Genomic DNA, 24,650 nt, shown 5'->3' with positions numbered 1-24,650 from the left:
CATGATTCAGGAAACGTCCACCATTTTGTTTTTTCTTAAGTCATTGTTGTGAAAATAGCAGCAGATTTTAAGGTAAGATGGGTTTAAGATGGAGTCAACGTGACATAAGATATTGAAAATGTCTTTATTTCGATCAGTACTAATATGTCCTTTGCAGGTCCATGGAGACGAGGCCCAGTTTGGACATTCTGAATCACCAGTCGTGAGATGTCTTTTGGTGAGAGAGGACACGCCGCCCGCCACTGTCATCGGCTCGGCCGGCGTCTTATTTCATGTATAGATGGCTCTAATAATGTTAAAGACAATATTTAGAAGATTGTAAACAGGTTTTGTACGCCATAACTACGAAATATTCCGTTTATAAAGAAGGTCTCGTACTTCGCGGAAATTCACTTACCAGTGATGGTCGAATCTGGATCCAATTAACCTAATCATTTTTGACAGATGACACAAGGTGACCGAGGAAGCTGAAATCAAAGACAAAATCAGTGGATATTCAGTTTTCTGGTGTACCCGTTAAGAAAATTCAGTGTGTTTAAAAGCTCAAGGATTATTGACATATACAGTGGAATGAAAAAGTGTTTGCCCCCTTCCTGTTTTTCTTTTTTTGCATGCTTGTCACACCTAAATGTTTCAGATCATTAAACAAATTTAAAGATTAGTTAATGACAACACAACACTACAACACTAAATGCAGTTTTTAATGATACTTTTTATTATTAAGGGAGAACAAAAATCCAAAGCTACATGTCCCTGTGTGAAAAAGTGATTGCCCCCTAAAGCTAATAAGTGGTTGGGCCCCCTTAGCAGCAACAACTGCAATCAAGCATTTGTGATAACTTGCAATGAGTCTCTTACAGCGCTGGGGAGGAATTTTGCACAATTGTTGTCATTCAGCCACATTGGAGGCTTTTCCTTTTTAAGGTCATGCCACGGCATCTCAATAGGATTCAGGTCAGGACTTGGACTAGGCCACTCCAAAGTCTTCAGCCATTCCGGGGTGGACTTGCTGGTGTGTTTTGGATCATACTTGTGGTGGTGTTTCCCACTTCTGGGAAAAAGCAATGACTTTGAATGGAGGAATAGTATTTATTTTGCTGTATGTATCTTTTATGAAGGTCGAACAGGGTTGTAGGCTGGGGGTGGCTGGGACTGGTGGCACAAAACAGTGACACATCAACAAAAGCCACGCCGGATAAGTGTGCACATTATGGGAGACTGTTTGCAGAATTCTATTTGGGTCAGTGTAGCCTTTAAAAAGGAACTTTTAGAGCTCTTACGGCAGAAGTATTTTTTGCGGAATGGTATGCGTGCACTGTCAAAGCAAAGCACAGGTGTTTTTTTTAGGTATTTTTAAAAATTGTTTTGGTAGTTATTACTATTAATTAACTATATAATTATATAATTGGTGTTAATGCAGCAGCACCAACTACACTGCTCAAAAAAATTAAAGGAACACTTCAAAAACACATCAGATCTAAACTGGGGAAAAATGATCTTGAATATCTTTCCTGATAATAAGTGGGTGATGTATTAGTAACAAAATGATGCCACATCATTTGATAGAAATGAAAATGATCACCCTATAGAGGGGGGAAATCAAAGACACCCCAAAAATGAAAGTGAAAAAATGATGCAGCAGACTGGTCCATTTAGCTAAAATGTCATTGTAGCAACTCAAAATGATTCTCAGTAGTTTGTGTGGCCCCCACGTGCTTGTACGCATGCCTGACAACATCGGGGCATGCTCCTAATGAGACTACGGATGGTGTCCTGGGGGATCTCCTCCCAGATCTGGACCAGGGCATCACTGCGGTACCTGGACGCATGGAGGAGATTCCAGGAGACAGGTAGTTACTCCAGGAGAGCTGGACAGGGCCGTAGAAGGTCCTTCAACCCTCAGCAGGATCGGTATCTGCTCCTTTGTGCAAGGAGGAACAGGATGAGCACTGCCAGAGCCCTACAAAATGACCTCCAGCGGGCCACTGGTGTGAATGTTTCTGACCAAACAATCAGAAACAGGCTCCATGAGGGTGGCCTGAGGGCCCGACGTCCTGTAGTGGGCCCTGTGCTCACTGCCCATCACCGTAGAGCTCGATTGGCATTTGCCATAGACCACCAGAATTGGCAACTACACCACTGGTGCTCTGTGCTCTTCCCTGATGAGAGCAAGTTCAACCTGAGCACATGCGACAGACGTGAAAGGGTCTGGAGATGCCGTGGAGAACGTTATGCTGCCTGCAACATCATTCAGCATGACCGCTTTGGTGGTGTGTCAGTGATGGTCTAGGGAGGCATATCCCTGGAAGGACGCACAGACCTCTACAGGTTAGATAACGGCACCCTGACTGCTATTAGGTATCGGGATGAAATCCTTGGACCCATTGTCAGAACCTATGCTGGTGCAGTGGGACCTGGGTTCCTCCTGGTCCACAACAATGCCCGACCTCATGTGGCTAGTGTATGCAGGTAGTTCCTGGAGGATGAAGGAATTGATACAATTGGCTGGCCCCCGCGTTCACCTGACCTAAACCCAATAGAACACCTCTGGGACATTATGTTTAGGTCCATCCGGTGCCGACGGGTTGCTCCTCAGACTGCCCAGGAGCTCATTGATGCCCTGGTCCAGATCTGGGAGGAGATCCCCCAGGACACCATCCGTAGTCTCATTAGGAGCATGCCCCGATGTTGTCAGGCATGCGTACAAGCACGTGGGGGCCACACAAACTACTGAGAATCATTTTGAGTTGCTACAATGACATTTTAGCTAAATGGACCAGTCTGCTGCATCATTTTTTCACTTTCATTTTTGGGGTGTCTTTGATTTCCTCCCTCTAAGGGGGGTTATCATTTTCATTTCTATCAAATTATGTGGCATCATTTTGTTACTAATACATCACCCACTTATTATCAGGAAAGATATTCAAGATAATTTTTCCCCCAGTTTAGATCAGATGTGTTTTCGAAGTGTTCATAAAAAATTTTTGAGCAGTATATTATCATTCACTATTCACTATAAAAAATATAAGTAAACCAAGTAGCAGGAGTATGGCGTATACAGTACATCTCATCACCGCTCACACGGCGGGCGCTGGCGACCTACAACGAGCGCTCTTTCTGATGACGTCACTATCTTTGTTTACGCGTAAGGAGTTTCTGCTCGGCTCCCCCCAGACACACACACACACACACACACTCTCCAGATAACAATTAGGTAAATACGACCAAGTGTAAAAAGACATTCCTGCGTGGAATTGAGTTATTGTAATTAACAAAAGTGAAACTATGTCGGCGACCGGGCCTGCTGCTGGAGCTGACTGCATAGACGCAAGACGAGGCGACGGACAAGAACAGTGAGTAGCTAGTTAGCCACATTGCCCATCGTTTGCATTACACGCGTATGTGTGGGGATATGAGTCCTTTGACTAAAACGTGTTAGCTAGATTGTGTTAATCATACAAATTATTATTCACGATGAAGCAGTGCAGCAGCCTACCCGTGGTTTGTCCTCCCTCCAGGTCAGAAGGTTCCTCGCCTAGCTCCATGGATGTGGATGCCCAGGCTCAGTCTCACAGCTTCAGATACAGCCTCAAGTTCCCCTGCATAGGACAGTGTATCATCATCAACAACAAGAACTTTGACAGAAGAACAGGTATTTATACGTGTGTAGTGATATTGAAGATACAAGAACTTTGACAGAAGAACAGGTATTTATACGTGTGTAGTGATATTGAAGATATTTTTCTACACTAATTCCTCATGTATCGCGGTTAATTGGTTCCAGACCCGGCCGCTATTTATACATCAAATATTTTGGTAGTTGGAGCATATATAACCTGTTGAAAACCTTCTACATCCGCTTTTTAACATTATTAGAGCCCTCTAGACATGAAATAACACCAATATAGTCACCTTAACACTCCTATTAACCTATATAGTAGATGTAATTGGAGAAAGTAAGCCATTTAAGACATAAATAAGACTCGTGCTCGCGTGTTTTTCAGTAAATGTGGTAAATGTGTTTCGGACGCGTGCACAGGAAGTGACGTCGGGGGTTCAGAGTTGAGTTTTAGCTGGAGTACGGCCATAACAGCAGCCTGTGTTATTATGACGATTATTATTATGTTATTATTGTGTCTGTTGTGACCACATTCAAACATACAATAAATGTTCCAGCGATCAAGTCTGGTGCGTGTGTTACTAGTGACATCTAGTGGCCAGTGTACACTACAGTTCAGCAACGTCTTCTAATACCTTAACATGTACAGTCAAACTTGTCTATAGCGGCCACTAGAGGGAGTCTGCAAAAGTGGCCGCTATAGACAGGTGGCCTCTATAGACAGGTTGGTGTCCAGTTTGAATGTTGACAGTAGAGGGGGAAAAAAGTGAAAAAAAATAATAATAATGTTGACCAGTAGAGGGCACTGTGGGACTGCGGATAAAAGTTGTACAGCACTACAAGGCTTGTTATTATCCACGACCCACAGAACAAAGCTGTGCTAGTAATGTCTTACGCTTGTTTTTAATATTTTACTTTTTATACGGCAGAGTGTCATTACAGCTTTAGTTCATCAGGAAGTGAGGGGAAGTGACGGTGGGCGTCCCGAGCAGGAGAGCTAGGCTCAGTGCTAGCTGTGAGTTTCAAGAGAGTTGGGAAGTGTGTTTATGTTGGCGTGGATGTAAAGTCCTGCAGTGTTCTCCGCTGTTAATAAAGCGATTAAAGTGCATCGGCAACGTGAGTCTCTCCTACCCCACAACAAGCGGCATTACAGTATTGACCAGTGCACATTGTCTCACTCCAGGAAATAAACGGTGTCACTTGTTACAGGCATTGCCTGGACAGCTATGTAGTGGGGCTTGTTTAACCTTTGGCTTGTGGGCAAGCAGAAAGGAGAGACGATGCTGAGAGATGTGTGTGTGTTCTGAGCTGCTGTCTGGTGGCCGCGTTCACTAAATAAAGTTGGCAGAAGCAACAGGAGAAGTTTCCTTCTTTGCTTCGGAGCTGAATAACTGACAAGTTAACAGACTAGTAGCGAACGGAAAAGAAGACGGCTTTTTTTGTGTCGAATACAGAAGATGAGGACTTTGATGGATTTGTGGATGAGGATTGATGAAAAATAACGTGAGTACATTCTAAAATACTTCAATTAAGTACAAGCTGTGAGCTATTGTAGCGTCGCTGGGAGCACGTCCTGTTCCCAGCCTAATTTGCGGTAATGTTTTGGTGCAAATGCTCTTAAAGTTACATGTTTGACCAGGAAATAGCAAGCTCAAAAGAAGACGGCTTTTTTATGTGGAACAACTGACAGTTGTGTGGATCTTGTGAATGATTGTGACTGAGCTAGGACTCAGTAATTAAAGTCTACACACGACGGCTTCATTGATTGAAAAACTAAACTTTTTCATGCATGAAGCTTCTACTTGAGTTGGTAATTTGGCCACTATATGCAGTCAGATATTGACCAAGGGAGACAAAATGGGTGGCTGCTGGCTGTGTTGGACAGGTGACTGCTATACACAGGGTCTATAACATACAAATTTGCTGCGGGGGATTTTTTTCAGTGGCCGCTATAGGCAGGTGGCCGCTAAGACAGGTTTGACTGTATTTGTATTTTAGTTCATTTAGCCATTTTTCTGCTTGAAAATGCTTCATTTAAGCCAATAACATGTCAAATTTGCTTAGTTTATGTGCATGGCTCAGATCAAGGGTACCCAAGTGTTACATTTTGAGTAAAATTTCAAACTTGTGGATAGACCTTAGTAATGTTATAAACACAAACTTCAAACATTGCAAAGCACACACCCAACATACCAGAGCTGGAGACATCTTCCATTTCCCATAGCAACCTTCTGAAGTTCACTCTTTCTTAAATGTAATGCACATAACTCGATGTCGACTTTATGGTGTTACCGCTGCATAGATTTGACTTTTGTTAGAAAAGTAACTTATATTTGAGAGATTATCATAAAGTAAATAAAAACAAGTCTAGATCTTGAGTTAAAGCTCTGAAAATATGGCAAAGAAAAATGGACCTTCAGTCCTTCCCATGCCATTGTTGTATCAGTACAAACACTACAAACCCCATCAGCCCTTCTTAAGACTGTAATGACATAAACTTTGACCTATCAACTCCACAATATAAGCTAATCATTGCAGCACTGTGGCAACATGAGCCAGGATTTAGTGAAATGCACTGAGTGAGTGGTTCTTGAATTATCATGCTAAAGACCTAAAATTATAAGGCGATCTTTGACCTCCCATGAGGGACACGCCGATTGCTTCCGGGTCAAATACAGAGCAATTTATCAACGAACATGCTAGAATTTATTTGGTTTGGATAAATGTCAACGACATATAATATGACGGATAAAAGTAAGTAAAATCCGACTAATAATAATGAATAATTTTGCCCACTTCGCGTGTTTTTTTTCGCCGCTTTGTGCACAGGACACGAACGGCGACCTACGAGAGGTAAAAACAATGGCTGTCAAAACGAGTTACACTGCTCGATAAACACAAAATTTGTAACTCACCCGACGGAAAAAAATAATTTCAAAGTGCATAAAGATCTTCTCCAATATATATAAAAATGAAAAAATCTTACCTTAGACTTGACAATGGTTGTTAAACCGCCGATTGCTCGTCGAATTGAATGATGCTGCTTCTCCGAGGTCGTGACTGAACGTACATGACGCTGACACAAAATGGCGGACACGACGACACATTCCCCTGCTGAATGCGTATTTGGCGAATAACCAGCGGAAGGATACAAGTTTTGTTTGGCCCAAGAAGGCACTTTTTATTTTCTAATTCAATATTTACTATTAATACGCAATTTACGCTGTGAGCTCGAAGTGTACGTACATAACGGGCCGGACACAAAATTTGGGTGTGTTACACTTTTGTTCAAATAATCTTATTTTATTCTTTTATACACAAAAAAATCACTTTAGTTGCAGAGTTGAGTAATTATTCCATAAATATATACCATTGTAATCATCATGGGGTTTGTTTTTCCATGGAATTATGTTCTTCAAAATTTTCATCGGCAGGCGGACACGAAGGTTATGTACGTTTCACTAATGATTACACGACAGTTATTTTTTTTTACACTGAGAATATTTGAATAAAACACATTAGAAACCAATTTCAGACATCATTCTTTAATTCTAAGTAGAAATCATGAGAAAATTATCAGAGAAAATATTGTTAATTCCACAACAAAAGTAGACATGCTTTACATGTAACATTTCAATGTCCAAATATAGACACGTGCTAGCGCAAAATAAAAACATGAACAGGCTTAATTTATGGTTTGGTAAGCTTCCTCACTCTATAAACGTCAGAGTGATAGGGATAGTACACATTGTTAGAATAACAATTTCAAATACTACTCAAGTGAAGTTGAAGACAGCAAAGGGTACCCTTGATCTGAGCCATGCACATATATACTGTATATATATATATATATATATATTTTTTTTTTTACTAATAATAGGCTGTATTCAACCACAGAACAATGATGATTTATTCATTTACTTTTGAAAAAACACGATAGAGTAAGGGGGCGATGTTCAACCCGCTAAGTGGCGAGGGACAACTCTATTTCACTTTCACTTCACTGCAGCCAGGGAAGTCAGATTCAAGATTCAAGAGTTTTATTGTCATATGCACAGTAAAACTGGTGTTTCTGCTATGCAATGAAATTCTTTTTCTGTTCGTTCTCTCAAAAAAGAAAGAAAGAAAAAAAAAACACAAGAAAATGAATAAGAACATAAGAAACATTAATACCAATAAATTAAGCAACAACAACAGAAGAGACATTAATACAAATAAATAAGTAAATAAATAAAAGTGCTATGAGTGTGTGCGTGTGTTGCTTGCGGCGTGTGTGAGTGCTTCGTTGAGAAGCCTGATGGCCTGTGGGTAAAAGCTGTTTGCCAGCCTTGTGGTCCTGGACTTCAAACTCCTGTAGCGTCTGCCTGACGGTAGGAGTGTGAATAATGAGTGTTGTGGATGTGTGCTGTCCTTGATGAGGTTGTGTGTTCTTCGTAGGACTCTAGATTTATAAATGTCTTGCAGTGAGGGGAGGGCTGCCCCAACAATGTTCTGTGAGGTCTTGATCACCCGCTGGAGTGCCTTCCTATCTCGTGTTGTGCAGTTACCGTACCAAACAGTGATGGAGGCGGTAAGGACACTTTCGATAGTGCATCTGTAGAAGCAACTAAGGATTTTGGTGGGCATGCCAAATTTCCTCAGTCTTCTCAGGAAGTACAGTCTCCTTTGGACTTCTTGATGATTTGTTGGATGTTGTGAGACCAGGTGAGGTCCTCGCTGATGTGTGTGCCAAGGAACTGAAGGTTTTCACCCTCTCCACCTCAGTCTCATCAATAAACAGGGGTCTATGCGGCTCCTTTTCCCTTGTTCTTGGGTCAATGATCATCTCTTTAGTCTTATCTGTATTGAGAAGGAGATTGTTATCATGACACCAAGCTATGAGGTCCGCCACCTCTCTTCTGTATGACGTTTCAACACCACCAGTGATCAGTCCGATGACTGTAGTGTCATCCGCAAATTTAATGATGCTGGTGTTGTTCTGGGAGGCCACGCAATCGTAGGTGAAGAGCGTGTAGAGGAGAGGACTCAGCACACACCCCTGTGGGGTCCCAGTGCTCACAATTCTTGAGCTGGATGTGCGATTGTGGACTCTGACTGACTGGGGCCTGCCTGTTAGAAAGTTAAACACCCAGTTACAGAGGGAGGGAGACAGGCCAAGTGTGAGGAGCTTATTTGTGAGTTTGTGGGGGCTGACTGTATTAAAAGCAGAGCTATAGTCTATAATAGCATTCTGACATATGTGTCCTGGCCCTGTAGGTGAGAAAGGGCTGTGTGGATGGCAGTGTTGACTGCATCATTCGTGGACCGGTTCTGGCGATATGCAAACTGTAGAGGGTCCACAGTGGCCGGGATGCTCTTTTTGATGTGGGCCATGACTATCCTTTCAAAGCACTTCATTACAATAGGAGTGAGTGCTATAGGTCATTTAAGCAGGTCACGTTGCTCTTCTTGGGTACGGCACTATGGTGGTGGACTTAAAGCAGGTCGGTACAGATGCTTGTGCAAGCGACAGGTTAAATATGTTAGCAAGCACATCAGCTAGCTCTGATGAGCAAACCCAGAATGCACGTCCTGAGATGTTGTCTGGGCCTGCTGCTTTTTGTGGGTTTGTTTAGTGACGGAGTGCGCCATCTTGCAATATCAGCACCGGGTACAATTAAAAACAGAGGGGAAAAAAGTTGTAATTAGGCGATAAATAAAAATGACCTGGATAATTTTGCAGGCCTCAATATATTGATATGTGCATGTGTGTTTGATTTCCTCCTCTCTCTCCACCGAAGAGGCGGAATGACAAGAGGCCATTAAACGTACACACCGTATTCCACACACAATGTTGCTAAAAGTCAATCAAGGAAGTGTGTATGCAAATGAGCTGACATCTGCATTGACACACAATGTCAACTTCACAGTATTCCCAGGTTATTTCTCTGTTTTTTTTCCACGACAATTATTGCCCAGCAAAACTTGTTATTGTGACAGGCCCAGTTGTAATTTTATCTAACCTCTTAAGCCCTGGGTTTGATTACCCGCTAAATATAGCGACAAAGCTGCTAAATTGGCTGTTCCATCTTCTTTTTCTATGTCAGACCAGGTTTGTTCTAATGTCTTTATGAGCGAGGACGAATAGATAGCGCCTGGGGATTTAATCTCTTTGTTGAAGACAATTCGAAACGCATCTACTGTAGATACACAGGTGACAATACGATTCAAAAGCGATATATTTTAAAAACAAAACAAATCAAATCAAAGTTTATTTGTATAGCACCTTACAACATCCCAATGGTGCCCAAGGTGCTTCACAAGAGTAAAAACAGGTTATAACAAATGAGAACAGGGTAAGATTGAATAAAAAACAGAACAATTCCATACGATTTGATACAGTGTACAAGAAGCCAATTGTATAAAAGTGTTTTGAAATGTGTAAAAGACCATATCATATCCCCAAGCATGCTGTGGGCCGCGGGAAACGGTCAAACACTTATGTAACTACATCTAATTTTATGTAAATGGTTATCATTTTTGGAAATATGGCTCACTTTTATTTAAAACAAATAATATACAGTTAGAAGTGCACATTGAAGTTGTTTGCTGCCAGCGGCAATTTATTACACTTTCTTTGACGGCCCTTGAACGCACCATCTAACTTTCCCCCACGCTGCACAGATAGACTACTACTATACTGCTTTTTTCCCTTTTTCATACACATCATATGTGCTTCCAAATGCTGATACCATGTGGGAATGCATACAGGTAAGATTTGATGACCTTATGAGTGCTAATGTGCATATCAAAGTCCAGGCTGGTCCAAATTGATTTGTGGCGGCCCCAACGGAGTGTCAGAGAGACATGAGAAGAGTCTGAGAAAGGAATACGAGATGTTTGAAGCAGCTGTCGCTCCTCCTCGATGGCAAACAACAGAAGCTCAGCAGTGGGTAAACATCCAGGGTAGAGTGGAAGAACATGTAGTATTGGTGTACATGATTATTGCCGTCGGGTTGTAATAAATATATAGGTACTCTGTAGTCGTCGTGAGGCATTATCTTTGGTTACCAGCGTGGATTAGATGGTGCGGATCAGACTACTGGATCATCTTACCAGCCACACTTGTTGACATAGAGCAACTGGCTCCAAAGTGCGGCCATTTTCCACCTGCACTTTGTTTTTTAAAATTGTAAAAATCACAGTATTAATGATAAATATATGATTTCAGATATTACACAAATTGGCTTTGTTAGCAATTAGATTGCTTTCAGCACATGTATATTGACTGACGTGCCTGTAGAACCTGAGGACAATAAGCAGTGTAATAATACAATGACTGTATCATGTGACCGCATTGTTAGCTGTCCATCCGGGGGTTATTGTAACCACACGTCCGACAACGTGACACGCATGATACCGTAACCATGTTCCTCTCTCCACTTCCACCTTTCTTTCCTTATTATTATGTCTATATTAGGGCTGTGGATGTTTGTGTTGAAACTTCAAATTAAGAGCAGCACATTGAATGAGTTTCTGATATGACGCTGTGCGTACTGTATAGGACAAGAAGTGCACACAAGTGATACAATCCCATGTATGCCTAATCATTGAATTTCCTTCCCAGTACCAGTACCGGATGTTAGCATTTTATTTTCAAAAGACGAGCCCAATAAGCATGACAAAATAGAAAACTTGTTCCTGTAGTTACAGTATCACTTTATATCGCTACAATTGTGCAGTGAGGGATGCGGGAATGCTGAAGATGGAAATTAAATGACGCATTTCCACACCATTTTAGCTACTGTATATGGAGGCAGGCTGTGTACTGTAGCTTCACATAGTTCACAAAATTCCGTCTTTTTTTTTGAACCCATATGTTTTTTTTCCTCCATGTCGCCTGGGGGGCTCCCTAGATTCAAATATTGTGCTACTATTAAAGAGCAAATACATTTTCATACATGTGTGCTGTCTTTTAGCTTGAGTTAAATTTTCAGTTCATTTGCAGCTGTTAATACATACATATATATATATACACTGCTCAAAAAAATTAGAGGAACACTTCGAAAACACATCAGATCTAAACTGGGGGGGAAAATGATCTTGAATATCTTTCCTGATAATAAGTGGGTGATGTATTAGTCTCAGTAGTTTGTGTGGCCCCCACGTGCTTGTACGCATGCCTGACAACGTCGGGGCATGCTCCTAATGAGACTATGGATGGTGTCCTGGGGGATCTCCTCCCAGATCTGGACCAGGGCATCACTGCGGTACCTGGACGCATGGAGGAGATTCCAGGAGACAGGTAGTTACTCCAGGAGAGCTGGACAGGGCCGTAGAAGGTCCTTCAACCCTCAGCAGGATCGGTATCTGCTCCTTTGTGCAAGGAGGAACAGGATGAGCACTGCCAGAGCCCTACAAAATGACCTCCAGCGGGCCACTGGTGTGAATGTTTCTGACCAAACAATCAGAAACAGGCTCCATGAGGGTGGCCTGAGGGCCCGACGTCCTGTAGTGGGCCCTGTGCTCACTGCCCAGCACCGTAGAGCTCGATTGGCATTTGCCATAGACCACCAGAATTGGCAACTACACCACTGGTGCCCTGTGCTCTTCCCTGATGAGAGCAAGTTCAACCTGAGCACATGCGCCAGACGTGAAAGGGTCTGGAGATGCCGTGGAGAACGTTATGCTGCCTGCAACATCATTCAGCATGACCTGTTTGGTGGTGGGTCAGTGATGGTCTGGGGAGGCATATCCCTGGAAGGACGCACAGACCTCTACAGGTTAGATAACGGCGCCCTGACTGCTATTAGGTATCGGGATGAAATCCTTGGACCCATTGTCAGAACCTACGCTGGTGCAGTGGGACCTGGGTTCCTCCTGGTCCACGACAATGCCCGACCTCATGTGGCTAGTGTATGCAGGTAGTTCCTGGAGGATGAAGGAATTGATACCATTGACTGGCCCCCACGTTCACCTGACCTAAACCCAATAGAACACCTTTGGGACATTATGTTTAGGTCCATCCGGCGCCGCCAGGTTGCTCCTCAGACTGTCCAGGAGCTCATTGATGCCCTGGTCCAGATCTGGGAGGAGATCCCCCAGGACACCATCCGTAGTCTCATTAGGAGCATGCCCCGACGTTGTCAGGCATGCGTACAAGCACGTGGGGGCCACACAAACTACTGAGAATCATTTTGAGTTGCTACAATGACATTTTAGCAAAATGGACCAGTCTGCTGCATCATTTTTTCACTTTCATTTTTGGGGTGTCTTTGATTTCCCCCCTCTAAGGGGGTGATCATTTTCATTTCTATCAAATGATGTGGCATCATTTTGTTACTAATACATATATACTTACTAATACGTGTATGTGTGTATATATATATATATATATATATATATATATAGCTATCTCTCTCTCTCTCTATATATACAGTATATATATATATATATATATATATATATATATATATATATATATATATATATGTATACAGTATATATCTTTTTATTCATATATATATATATATATATATATATATATATATATATATATATATATATATATATATATATATATACAGTATGTGGCCGCACGGTGTCTAGTGGTTAGCACGTTGGCCAATACAGGAACAGCCTGGAGATCGGGAAGACCTGGCTTTGATTCTCCCCTGGGCATTTCTGTGTGGAGTTTGCATGTTCTCCCCGTGTGCGCGTGGGTTTTCTCCGGGCACTCCGGCTTCCTCCCACATTCCCAAAAACATGCAGGTGAGGTTAATTGGCGACTCTAAATTATCCATAGAATGAATGTGAGTGTGAATGGTTGTTTGTCTATATGTGCCCTGCGATTGGCTGGCGACCAGTCCAGGGTGTACCCCGCCTGTCGCCCAAAGTCAGCTGGGATAGGCTCCAACATGCCCCCGCGACCCTAATGAGGATGAAGCGGTATAGAAAATGGATGGATATATATATATATATGTGCATACATACTGCGCCCTCCATAATTATTGGCACCCCTGGTTAAGATGTGTTCTTTAGCTTCTAGGACCACAATGAAAAAAGAGGAAAATCCAAACTTTCATTCAAGTGCATTTTAATAGAATAAATTTTACATCGAACATGTGAGCCACAATAGCACCCCGATGTTAATATTTTGTACAACCCCCTTTTGCCAACAAAGCAGCACCTAATGTTCTCCAATAATGTTTCACAAGATGGGAGAATACAGAAAAGGGATCTTCAACCATTCCTCTTCACACCATCTCTCTAAATCATCCAGCGACCTGGGTCCTCTCCTCTTCAGCTCACTTCACAGGTTTTCAATGGGGTTGAGGCCCTATATTTTTTTACAAAAAAAAATATTAGAAGCTAAAGAACAAATGTTAACTAGAGGTGCCAATAATTCTGGAGGGCGCTATGTATATGTATATATATATATATGTGTGTGTGTGTGTGTATGTGTATGTGTATATATATATATATATGTATATGTATGTGTATATATATGTATATATATATATATATATATATATATATATATATATGTGTGTGTGTGTGTATACTGTATATGTATATATGTATGCATGTCATTTATCTTTTTATTCATAAAATACAGTAAAATAGGCATGTTTCACACATAGCAAATGGTGATTAATCATGATTAGTTAATTAGAAAGCTGTTTAATTTGATTAAAATGTCAAAATATCATTATATATATCCAAGATGCTGATATTGTCCAACTCTCAATTTCCAATTCCGATATCAACTGATACCGATATGTGTAACATCACATAGCTCCTGTCGTGGAATGAACACATATCTGTTGTGAAGCTAATGGCTATAGCATCAGCCATTAGCTTCTCGACGTGGCGGTAAACAACATTGTGTTGTGCAGCTGCAAGCAAACATCTGAGAAATACTTGCTATCGGGCATGGAAAAGCGTGGCTCGAGGAACCCCACAAGTTTGCTGAATTTTCTGCCGAGGAGTCTCCCGCCATTTACGCGTTTTTTTTTTGTTTTTTTTTTATTCCCGCTACCCCCCTTCACCATTATCTGTGTTTTTGACAACCCACCACGTCTTGCCAACCCAAACACGGTTAAGCAAACATTCGGCTCAAGCATGTGCTGCGTGTGGGCTGTTATGGCGAGCGGGCTCGTTGCCGTACGCACACGGGGCTTCAAAGTCTATAAATTCCTAAACATTGCATCGGAACACGCCCACAAATGTTGCTCAGATTGAAGTTACAGATTTCTGCCGTCTCCTGGTGTAAAGTATTAACTACATGAAGCAACATATTAGCAATTTCAGCAACTTTGCGACTTTGCCACTTAAAGGGCTATATCAGTTTTCATTATAGAGAAAAGACACAATACAGATATTGATCCGATATTAAATATTTATGCTGATAATATCGGTGGGCCGATATTATTGGACCTTTTTTTAATGGGGCTTTTTTGTGCAGGCATGAATCAACGCAACGGCACCGACGTGGACGCGGCCAATGTGATGAAAGTGTTTGCCAAGCTGGGTTATAAAGTCAAAGTTTACAACGACCAGACGGTGGAGCAGATGAGACAAGTCTTGGTAGCAGGTGAGTAGAATTGTAAAAAAAACTAGTCATCCCTCACTTATGGCAGTTAATTGGTTCCAGATCCGGCCGTGATAAGTGATTTTCCAAGTAGGATTCAATGTTTATAATTGGAATATTTTGATAGTTAGAGCTAGGACTGGGCGATATGACCTCAAACCAATATCACGATAAATTGGGCAGTTTTACCTCGATAACGATAAATGCGCGATAACTCCCCGACCACTATATGTCTTTACCATCTGAAAATAATTGCAGGAAATGCAAATGAACTGCTTTTTGTTCATTTATTGCCCAACACCCTACTTTCAATGAAATATAATACACGTAGTGCGACGCACCTATTCGGCCTATGAAACCTCCAAAAAGCACCAACAACGCTGCATTTCCATAATGTGCTTTGGGTGGTTACGGCAGTTTTCATACTCACTTTGCATTTGATGTTCTTTTGCTCAACATCATCTTTGTGGAAGCCAAAATAAATGTCCCTGGGACTGCGGTCCACAAATATGAATGTATGGCTAATATGCTGGCATACGACATCCTGTACACACATGTACTAAGCTACACATACAGCCACATAACATGACTGGCATCACGTCTCATGCAATTACATTACTAATGGCCACAAGAACCACCTTGATATCAACCCAACCTACCACAACCATGTCAGCTCATATATTCCAATAATAATAATAATAATAGCATTTATAAATATAGTGACTTTCTCATTTTTCTAACAATTCTATTCAATTCCATTGTCATGTTATTTGCCTAGATGTGTGTGCCATATTGGCTCTAGAAACTGGATGGATACCCATCACCAATATGATCATTTACACAATGAAAAGAGAGTTTCACATGTTCTTGTAGCCATGTGATCATCTATTCCTGACATCAAATAAAGCATGGAATCCTTAAAAACTGCTACCAACAGCCAATTAATCATGGTTACCTATAGAGAGGCTTTTATCTTGCTTTTATTGTCTTGTTTTGTATTTGTGAATTGTCAATTTTGCGTCATTGGCCATGATGTACATGTTAAGTTTTTTTAAAAGCTTTAAAAATCCATATTTCAGGTGAAGTAGTTGTGTATCATTCGGAGCGGCGTTATGATGCATACAAACAGAAAAGGCATTTTTAGCGCACGAGTGGGAAAGCAGCGCTCCATTATCCAACTGATAACGTAGCTAGTGAGCTACGTCGGCGAGTGCAGCTTGTACAGCGGAGATGTCATCGCGTCAACGTGAGTTGCCGATTTTTTTGTATGGACATCAGGAGCAAAATGCCAATTAAAGGGTTGAAAAACGCTGTCGCACGTGTGCTCCTTTTTATTTGTCCTACTCGCACAGTCTATTTGTAGGCGCATATGCGAGTGAAATAATGGCACTGTACAGTCACTTCTTCATTTGAACCATCAGCCGCTCTCTCATCGTCTGTTTTCCCTCCTTGTTCAGACTGGATGGGTGGAGTCACGTGACCACACACGCCGTACCTCGTCTTAAAGGGGAATGAACATAGCATACCAGCACACACAGTCAAAACAGACAAAAAATACTTTTATTTTCTTTTTTGTTACAACAGCAAATTTATCGTCATGGGCAAAATGACGTCAGTTATTGTAGTAAATTTCAGTAACAGTAAATTTTCGATATACCGCCCAGCCCTAGTTAGAGCATAAAAACCTGTGTACGACCTTCTAAATTTGCTTTTTAACATTATTAGAGACCTCCAGACATGAAATAACGCCGCTGTAGTCACCTCTACACTCTATTAGCCAGTATGGCAGATATAATAAGATTAACTAAGCGGTTTAAAGACATAAAATAAGACTTGTGCTCGTGTGTGTTGCTGTAAATGTGTTACAGTGGCGCAGACAGGAAGTGGCGCCGAGGGTTCAGAGCGGAGTTTTAGCTTTCTCTTGCTGCTGTGATGTGAATGCACTTCTTCATAAATCATCAACATTGTTCCTTTACACTTTCTCGCCCCGCCCCCGCCTATAATTTAGTGTCAAAGGAGGATCACAGCGGTTTTGCGTCGTTGGTGTGTGTTCTCCTCAGCCACGGAGACGAAGGCGTCTTCTTTGGCACCGACGGCTCCATCGAGCTGAAATACCTCACGTCGCTTTTTAGGGGGGATCGCTGCAGATCTCTGGTGGGGAAGCCCAAACTCTTCTTCATCCAGGTACTGCAACCGCTTCAACAAATGCAAGTAGAGTACTTCCTTTGGAGTATGAACGGGTTGCTGTTTTGTTTGAATGCCTGTGGTGAAGGCGTGCAGAGGCACGGAGCTGGACGCAGGCATAGAAACGGATAGTGCGGACGACGGCACCACTAAGATCCCTGTGGAAGCAGACTTCATGTACGCCTACTCCACAGCTCCAGGTAACACGCTCACACATACTCGGCACCATCTGTCTTGGACGAAAAGCTGACCTCTCGGCGGTCGGTTCTCCAGGCTACTACTCCTGGCGGAACACCATGACGGGCTCGTGGTTCATCCAGACGCTGTGCGAGGTGTTGACCAAGTACGGCAAAGAGCTGGAACTCCACCACGTCATGATCCGAGTCAACCACAAGGTGGCGCTGGAGTTTGAGTCGGTCTCCAACGCGCCGGGCTTCGATGCCAAGAAGCAGATCCCGTGCGTCGTGTCCATGCTGACCAAGGAGATGTACTTCTCGCCTTGACACGCCACCCCTCCCCCGGAGTGTTTGGTGGTACGTCAGCTCGCACGTTCCTGTGGAAGCTGACACCAAATATGGCGTTATTTGGTTCTTTGTTGTTTTCTATTTTTATTTTAAACATGGAACCAAATGGGCTGACGTGATTGGCTGATAAACAGTCAGAGCTGTTGCTGTTTACACATTTCAGGGAATTATTAAAGGAAAAGTGCACTTTTTGGGAATTTTGTCCATCATCCACAATCCTTATGGTTGTAAGTATGACCTTTGCCCAAGGCCGAAGGTTACATAAGTCCGCCCTTTTCATAGCTGTCTCAGGCAATGCCTGTTACGACGGAGTATTAAAATAATCTGAGATTTCAAGAAAGTCGTAAATTTCCGAGAAAAAACTCGTAACTATTTTACAGGTATTGTTACAGGTATTGCCTGAGATGTACGACTTTTTTCTTGTAATATTAGGACTTTTTCTCGTAAATCTACGACTTCATTCTCGTAATATTAGGACTTTTTCTCGTACAACTTTATTCTTGTAAATTTACAACTTTTTTTCTCTTAAATTTGACTTGTTTCTCTTAATATGACAGCTTTTTTTCTCATAGATTTAACATTTTGTTTGTTTTATTTTTTTCTCTTAAATTTGACTTGATTCTCCAAATATTACGACTTTTTTTCCTCTAAAGTTTACAACTTTATTCTTGTATATTTTACGACTTTATTTTTGTAAATTTACGGTGTTTTTTTTCTCCGAAATTTACAACTTTATTCTTGTAAATTTACTGTGTTTTTTTTCTCCGAAATTTACGACTTTATTCTTGTAAATTTACGATTTTTTAAAGTCGTATGACTTTATTCTTGTAAATTTACGGTGTTTTTTTCTCATTTAACATTTTGTTTGTTGCGGACCCCGCTGGTCTGCACTGGTCTGCATAGTTAGCTCCCACATGCTAGCTGTTTTTCTCTCTTTAGAATGCACACAACATGTGGTCATATCCAGGATTGTGGATGAAAAAAAGTCTTAATATGACCAGAATAAAGTCCTAAATTTACGAGAAAAAAAGTCGTAAATTTACAAGAATAAAGTCGTATGACTTTATTCTTGTAAATTTACGGTGTTTTTTTCTCAGAAATGTACGACTTTATTCTCGTAAATTTACGACTTTTTTTCTCGTAAATTTAGGACTTTATTCTGGTCATATTAAGACTTTTTTTCATCCACAATCCTGGATATGACCACATGTTGTGTGCATTCTAAAGAGAGAAAAACAGCTAGCATGTGGGAGCTAAGTATGCACATAACGGGACACACCTATTTCAGAATGGCCTTTACTTGTCACAGAGGTACAAGCGAAATTGTGCAATCACCCGTCCTGACATATGCAACAAGCCATACAATAGAATAGGGGGGTAGACAGGACAGGACAGGACAGTCATCCTGTCCTGGCCTGTCCTGTCCTGGGGACAGGGGGAGAAGAAAGGGGAGAACAAGAGGAAAGGGGAGGAGGAAAAAAACAACTCCAAACTATGCTCCTATGTGGGACTGGCAAAAAAAAACCCGTCAGCAACATAGGCACAAATAAGCACACTTCGCAAACATAACAAAACATTGCAGCCATATTCGGCGCATGCTGCGGACCCCGCTGGTCTGCACTGGGAGAGATGAAGCGGTAGGTATGAATGTGAGTGTGAATGCTTGTTTGTCTACACGGGTCCTACAATTGCGACCAGTGGCGACCAGTACAGGGTGTACCCCGCCTCTCGCCCAAAGTCAGCCGGGACAGTCTCCAGCATACCTCCACAACCCGAGTGAGGATTCAGAGGCATAGAAAATAAGTACATAAGTAACCTGTAGCCTATATAAAGCAAGCTACAGTGACATTGTTCATGTAGCAGCCAACAGCAACAACTATTTTTCTCTCTGCGGTCTCTTGGAGCAGTGTCCTCCTCGCCATATCCTGTACATGAAGCCTGTCCATCCATGGTAACACTGTATGCCACCGAGTGCAGCAGAAACACTCCATTTCTGTCGGCACGGCTCGGCAAGCGCCACATTTACACCAGCAAGTCATGCCGATCCTGACTGTCTCGAACCCCCTCGTCTGCTCTGACGCTTCACTCTCTCTTCTTGCTCGCTCAGCGTCTAAAACCTGTAGCTCATCCTCCGTATATTCGGCCTCAACATAACGATTGTGGAGGGTGGGCAAAATTCCCCCCCAAAAAAGTGCACTTTTTGGAGTCACTAAGGCTACGTTCACACTGCAGGGTATGATGTCCAATTTGGGTTTTTTCTTCAAATCCCAATTCTTATGTGGCCGTTACCAAAAAAGATTTCGAGAAAAAAAGTTTTACATTTACAAGAAAAGAAGTTGTAATATGACCTTTGCCCGAGGCCAAAGGTCACATAAATCCTCCCTTTTCCTAGCTGTGTCAGGCAATGCCTGTTACGACGGAGTATTAAAATAATCTGAGATTTGCAAGAAAGTTGTAAATTTACGAGAGTAAAGTCGTAAATTTCAAGAATAAAGTTGTCAATTTACGAGAAAAAACTCGTAGCTTTTACAGGCATTACCTGAGACAGCTATGAAATGCATGACGTTATTCTTGTAATATTACGACTTTATTCTCCTAAATTTGCAACTTTTTTCTTGGAAATGTACAACTTATTTTCTCTTAAATTGGACTATTCTTGTAAATTTATGACCTTTTTTTCTCTTAAGTTGACTTTATTCTGTTAATATTACAACTCTTTATGTCGTAAATTTACAACTTTTTTTGTACAACTTTTTTTTCCTCGTAAACTTGACTTTATTCTCATAATATTACGACTTTTTTCTTGTAAATTTACCACTTTATTCTCGTAATATTACGACTTTTTGTCTCGTAAATTTATGAATTTATTCTCATAATATTACGACTTTTTGTTGTAAATTTACAACTTTATTCAGGTAATATTACGACTTTTTTCTCGTAAAGTTTTTTCTTTTTCTTTTAAATGTATGACTTTACTTCGGTAATTACTTTTTTTCTCAAATGTACGTATTTATCTTTTTTAAACTTTACAACTTTATTCTTGTAAATTTACGACATTTTTCTTGCAAATTTACCAGTTTATTCTCGTAATATTCCGACTTTTTCGTAAATGTTTGATTTTATTCTTGTAATATTATGACTTTTTTTCTCGTAAATTTTTTACTTTATTTAGGTAATATTACGACTCTTTTTCTCGTAAACTCAACTTTATTCTCATAATATTACGATTTTTTTCTCTTAAATTTACTTTTTTTTCTCGTAATACTAGAAAAAAAATTATCCTATAATTTATTACTTTATTCTCATAATATAATTTTTTTTCTCTTCTAAAATGTACAACTTTTTTTCTCGTAAATTAAGGACTTTATTCTGGTAATATTACAACTTTTTTTCTTCCAAATTTACAACTTTATTCTTGTAAATTTACGACTTTTGTTCTCGGAAATGTATTACTTTATTCTGGTAATATGACTTTTTTTGTAAATTCATGACTGTATTCTCATAATATTTCGAGAATAAAGTTGTAAATTTATGTCTTTATTCTGGCAATATTATGTTTTTTTTCTTGTTAATTTATGACCACATTCTTGTAATATTACGAGAATTATTACGACTTTATTCTCATAATATTACGACTTTTTTTCTCGTAAATTTTTGGCTTTATTCTGGTGATACTATTTTTTTTTCTTGTTAATTTATATTAAAACTTTTTTTGTACAACTTTTTTCTTGTAAATTTACAACTTTTATTCTCGTAAATTTGACTTTGTGCTCGTAATACGACTTTTTTTTCGTACAACTTTATTGTTGTAAGTTGATTTTGGTAATGTTATGACTTTTTTTCTCGTAAATGTACAACTTTATCCTCGTAATATTATGCTTTTTTTCTCGCAAATTTATTACTTTATTCTGGCAATATTATGATTTTTTTTCTCATTAATTTATGACCGTGTTACGAGAATAAAGTTGTAAATTTACCTCTTTTTTCTTATAATATTACGACTTGTTTTCCTCGTAAATTAATGACATTATTTTCTTAAATTTCCGACTTTATTCTTGTCATCTCAGATTACGTATTTCTTTCAATGTGGCCCCAATACTCTGTCGTACCTTAACATGTTTGGGGCAATTTCAAGGAGTTTGTGCGACGGGAGTCAATATTTTCTTAACCAAATGATTCCAAGACAGAGCGCAGGTTGTGTAGAACTTGCTGCCACGTCTGTTCCGAGGAGGCGGCGTGTGGGTGGCACTTTTTAAAAATAATTTTCGCGTGACAAGAAGAACTTTTGCTGGCACGATTCCCTTTATCCAAGCCTCGCACGATGACTTCTAGGTGGGATATACGCGACCTGACTGTTCAGACTGAGGTAGATGGGATACATATCGGATTGATATCTACATAGTCTGAGTCTCATTTGAAAAAATCGGAACTCTCCTGTTCACACTGACATGAAAGAATCAGATACAGGTCACCTATGAGCAAAAAAAAAAAAAAAAGAAATCTGAATGACCTGCAGTGTGAACGCAGCCTACGTGTGTTCTTTCTTTTCCTGTCTGACTGCATTTAAATTGTTCACCCGGTGCAGATATGAGCCACATCTCGCGCACAAGCAAAATGCAAAAGACTTTCAGAAATCGATGAAAAGTGGAAATATCTCATGAAGAAAAGACGAACTTGTCTCCTCAAATGAGGACAAAGAGCAGAAGGTGTTGATGGGATGGTTTGGGCTGTCACGTTTACACTGCAAAGTGATTTGACTTTCATTCTGCTCTTTAGTTTTTCTGCACTGTCGTCTGCTGTGATGTTGATATTGTGAGGTAACGTGTGATGTGATGACTTGAAAATAAATACATTTAAAAAAGTAAAATGAATGTGTTTCGAGTGCCTGACGCTTGCTTATCCAGGTCTTAGCAACCATACTCCCTCCATACGTCTCAGCAACGACTCCGATAACTAATTGATCAAATCATCTGGAGTGGCAAAGAAAGCTTCTTGCACGACTCCCAGACTTCATGACGATTCTTTGGTTTGATCTTCCGAGCCTCCTCCTTCAGCTAACCCAAGGTTGCTCAATAACGTTAAATCCTGGAGCATCTTCACCTTCTTTGCCATCGGGAACTTTGATGTGGAGGCTGAAGTGTGAGAAGGAGCGCCAACCGCTGAAGAATTTGCCATCTCTTGTGATGTGGAAGGTAATTGGCAACAAGAATTTAGAGACAACTCAACAATGGTGTCGCATTTGCCAAGGTAAACAGAAAGGATGGACAGTGGAAAAGTGGCAGAAGGTAGATTTTTCTCATCAATCGTTCGTTAAACTGCATCCCAATCACCACAACTACTGCAAAAGACCTGCTGTAACCCGCGTGAACCCGAGATTCACCCAGAAAACAGGCACGTTTGGCAGAGGAATATCATGACTTTTTGCATAATTGTCACACTTAAATGTTTCACATCATCAAACAAATGTAAATATTAGTTAATGACAACACAACTCAACACAAAATGCAGTTTTTAAATGAAACTTGTTATTATGGGAGAAAAAATGTAACCTAAACCTAAACTCCTAAAGCCAATAAGTGGTTGGGCCCCCTTAGCAGCAACAACTGCAATCAAGCATTTGTGATAACTTGCAATGAGTCTCTTACAGCGCTGGGGAGGAATTTTGCACAATTGTTGTCATTCAGCCACATTGGAGGCTTTTCCTTTTGAAGGTCATGCCACAGCATCTCAATAGGATTCAGGTCAGGACTTGGACTAGGCCGCTCCAAAGTCTTCAGCCATTCAGAGGTGGACTTGCTGGTGTGTTTTGGATCATTGTCCTGCTGCAGAACCCAAGTAGCTTTCAGCTTGAGGTCACCAACATTCTCCTTCAGCAGAATTCATGCTTCCATTTATCACAGTAAGTCTTCCAGGTCCTGAAGCTGCAAAACAGCCCCAGACCATCACACTACCACCACCATATTTTACTGTTGCTGAGTTGCTCTTTTTCTGAAATGCGGCGTTTACTTTTACGCCAGATGTAATGGGACACACACCTTCCAAAAAGTTAAACTTTTGTCTGGTCAGACCACAGAGTATTTTTCCAAAGGTGTTGGGGAATATCAAGATGTTTTCTGGCAAAATTGAGACGAGCCTTAATGTTCTTTTTGTTCAGCAGTGGTTGTGGACTTGGAGGCCTGCAGCACAAAATTGTCCAATGGTGTATTGCATCAATAAATGTAAGGATTTTTGCATTTATTTAACATAGCATTAGCATTTAATTCATTTCATTTTATTCACTGAGACAAGTAAACACACAATCTATGGTGATACAATAAGAGAAAAAGAAAAAAAAGTAATAAAAACAAATGTAAACAGGAAAAATTTGGGAAACAATAAACGGGATTTCATAGGGCCTTAAACACAGTATTAATTCATCTTACCAAGGCACGCTGACTTTATCTTCTGTTTTTGGAGCATGTTTGTGTCTTCAAATGGAAGATATCATTTGTACCGCACATTATTTCGGTATGCGACAGACTTTTTTTCTGACCTAATTCAGTGATAAAAGCCAATGAATGACACAAGATTTTATTTTGCTATAATAAGCATAATCTAGAGGCTTTTGCCTTTCATATAAACTATTTTTCATTCCAAATGAGCAACTAAAAGTGAAGTTATTTATTGTTCCTACAGCTTGGATAAGCGACAAGACTTTTGTGTAGTTATTTCTTCAAATGAGCACTAGAGGGCGTTAACAGGCTGACTTTTT

General features: G+C 40.6%; 1 protein-coding gene and 1 long non-coding RNA gene across 2 annotated transcripts; one reads left to right on the top strand and one right to left on the bottom strand.

Moving 5' to 3' along the window:
- Window positions 1–11: 11 nt before the first annotated feature.
- Window positions 12–3,668, bottom strand: LOC129182356 (uncharacterized). The gene is made up of 3 exons (XR_008570628.1): window positions 3,497–3,668; window positions 398–467; window positions 12–286 (listed from the first exon to the last, which is right to left on the bottom strand). It is a non-coding gene; the product is annotated as an uncharacterized LOC129182356 (long non-coding RNA).
- LOC129182353 (caspase-3-like) lies at window positions 3,131–18,870 on the top strand. Its single transcript, XM_054778351.1, has 6 exons — window positions 3,131–3,353; window positions 3,519–3,652; window positions 15,066–15,194; window positions 17,200–17,375; window positions 17,464–17,575; window positions 17,649–18,870. Exons 1-6 carry the CDS (start codon window positions 3,286–3,288, stop codon window positions 17,876–17,878), a joined length of 849 nt encoding a protein of 282 aa, XP_054634326.1. The 5' UTR covers window positions 3,131–3,285; the 3' UTR covers window positions 17,879–18,870.
- Window positions 18,871–24,650: the final 5,780 nt, after the last annotated feature.

This window comes from Dunckerocampus dactyliophorus, chromosome 6 (genome assembly GCF_027744805.1).
Source record: "Dunckerocampus dactyliophorus isolate RoL2022-P2 chromosome 6, RoL_Ddac_1.1, whole genome shotgun sequence".
In the NCBI taxonomy this organism is placed as follows: domain Eukaryota; kingdom Metazoa; phylum Chordata; class Actinopteri; order Syngnathiformes; family Syngnathidae; genus Dunckerocampus; species Dunckerocampus dactyliophorus.
Note: the sequence above shows the minus strand (reverse complement) of the source record. Positions and strands in the feature narration are given on the sequence as shown.

Excerpts from the sequence above, each read along its gene's own strand:
- LOC129182353 (XM_054778351.1), top strand. The coding sequence starts at position 3,286 with ATGTCGGCGACCGGGCCTGCTGCTGGAGCTGACTGCATAGACGCAAGA. Across the intron at positions 3,653-15,065 it reads GAACTTTGACAGAAGAACAG|GCATGAATCAACGCAACGGC; the intron begins GTATTTATACGT and ends TTTTTTGTGCAG. Across the intron at positions 17,376-17,463 it reads CCAAACTCTTCTTCATCCAG|GCGTGCAGAGGCACGGAGCT; the intron begins GTACTGCAACCG and ends CCTGTGGTGAAG.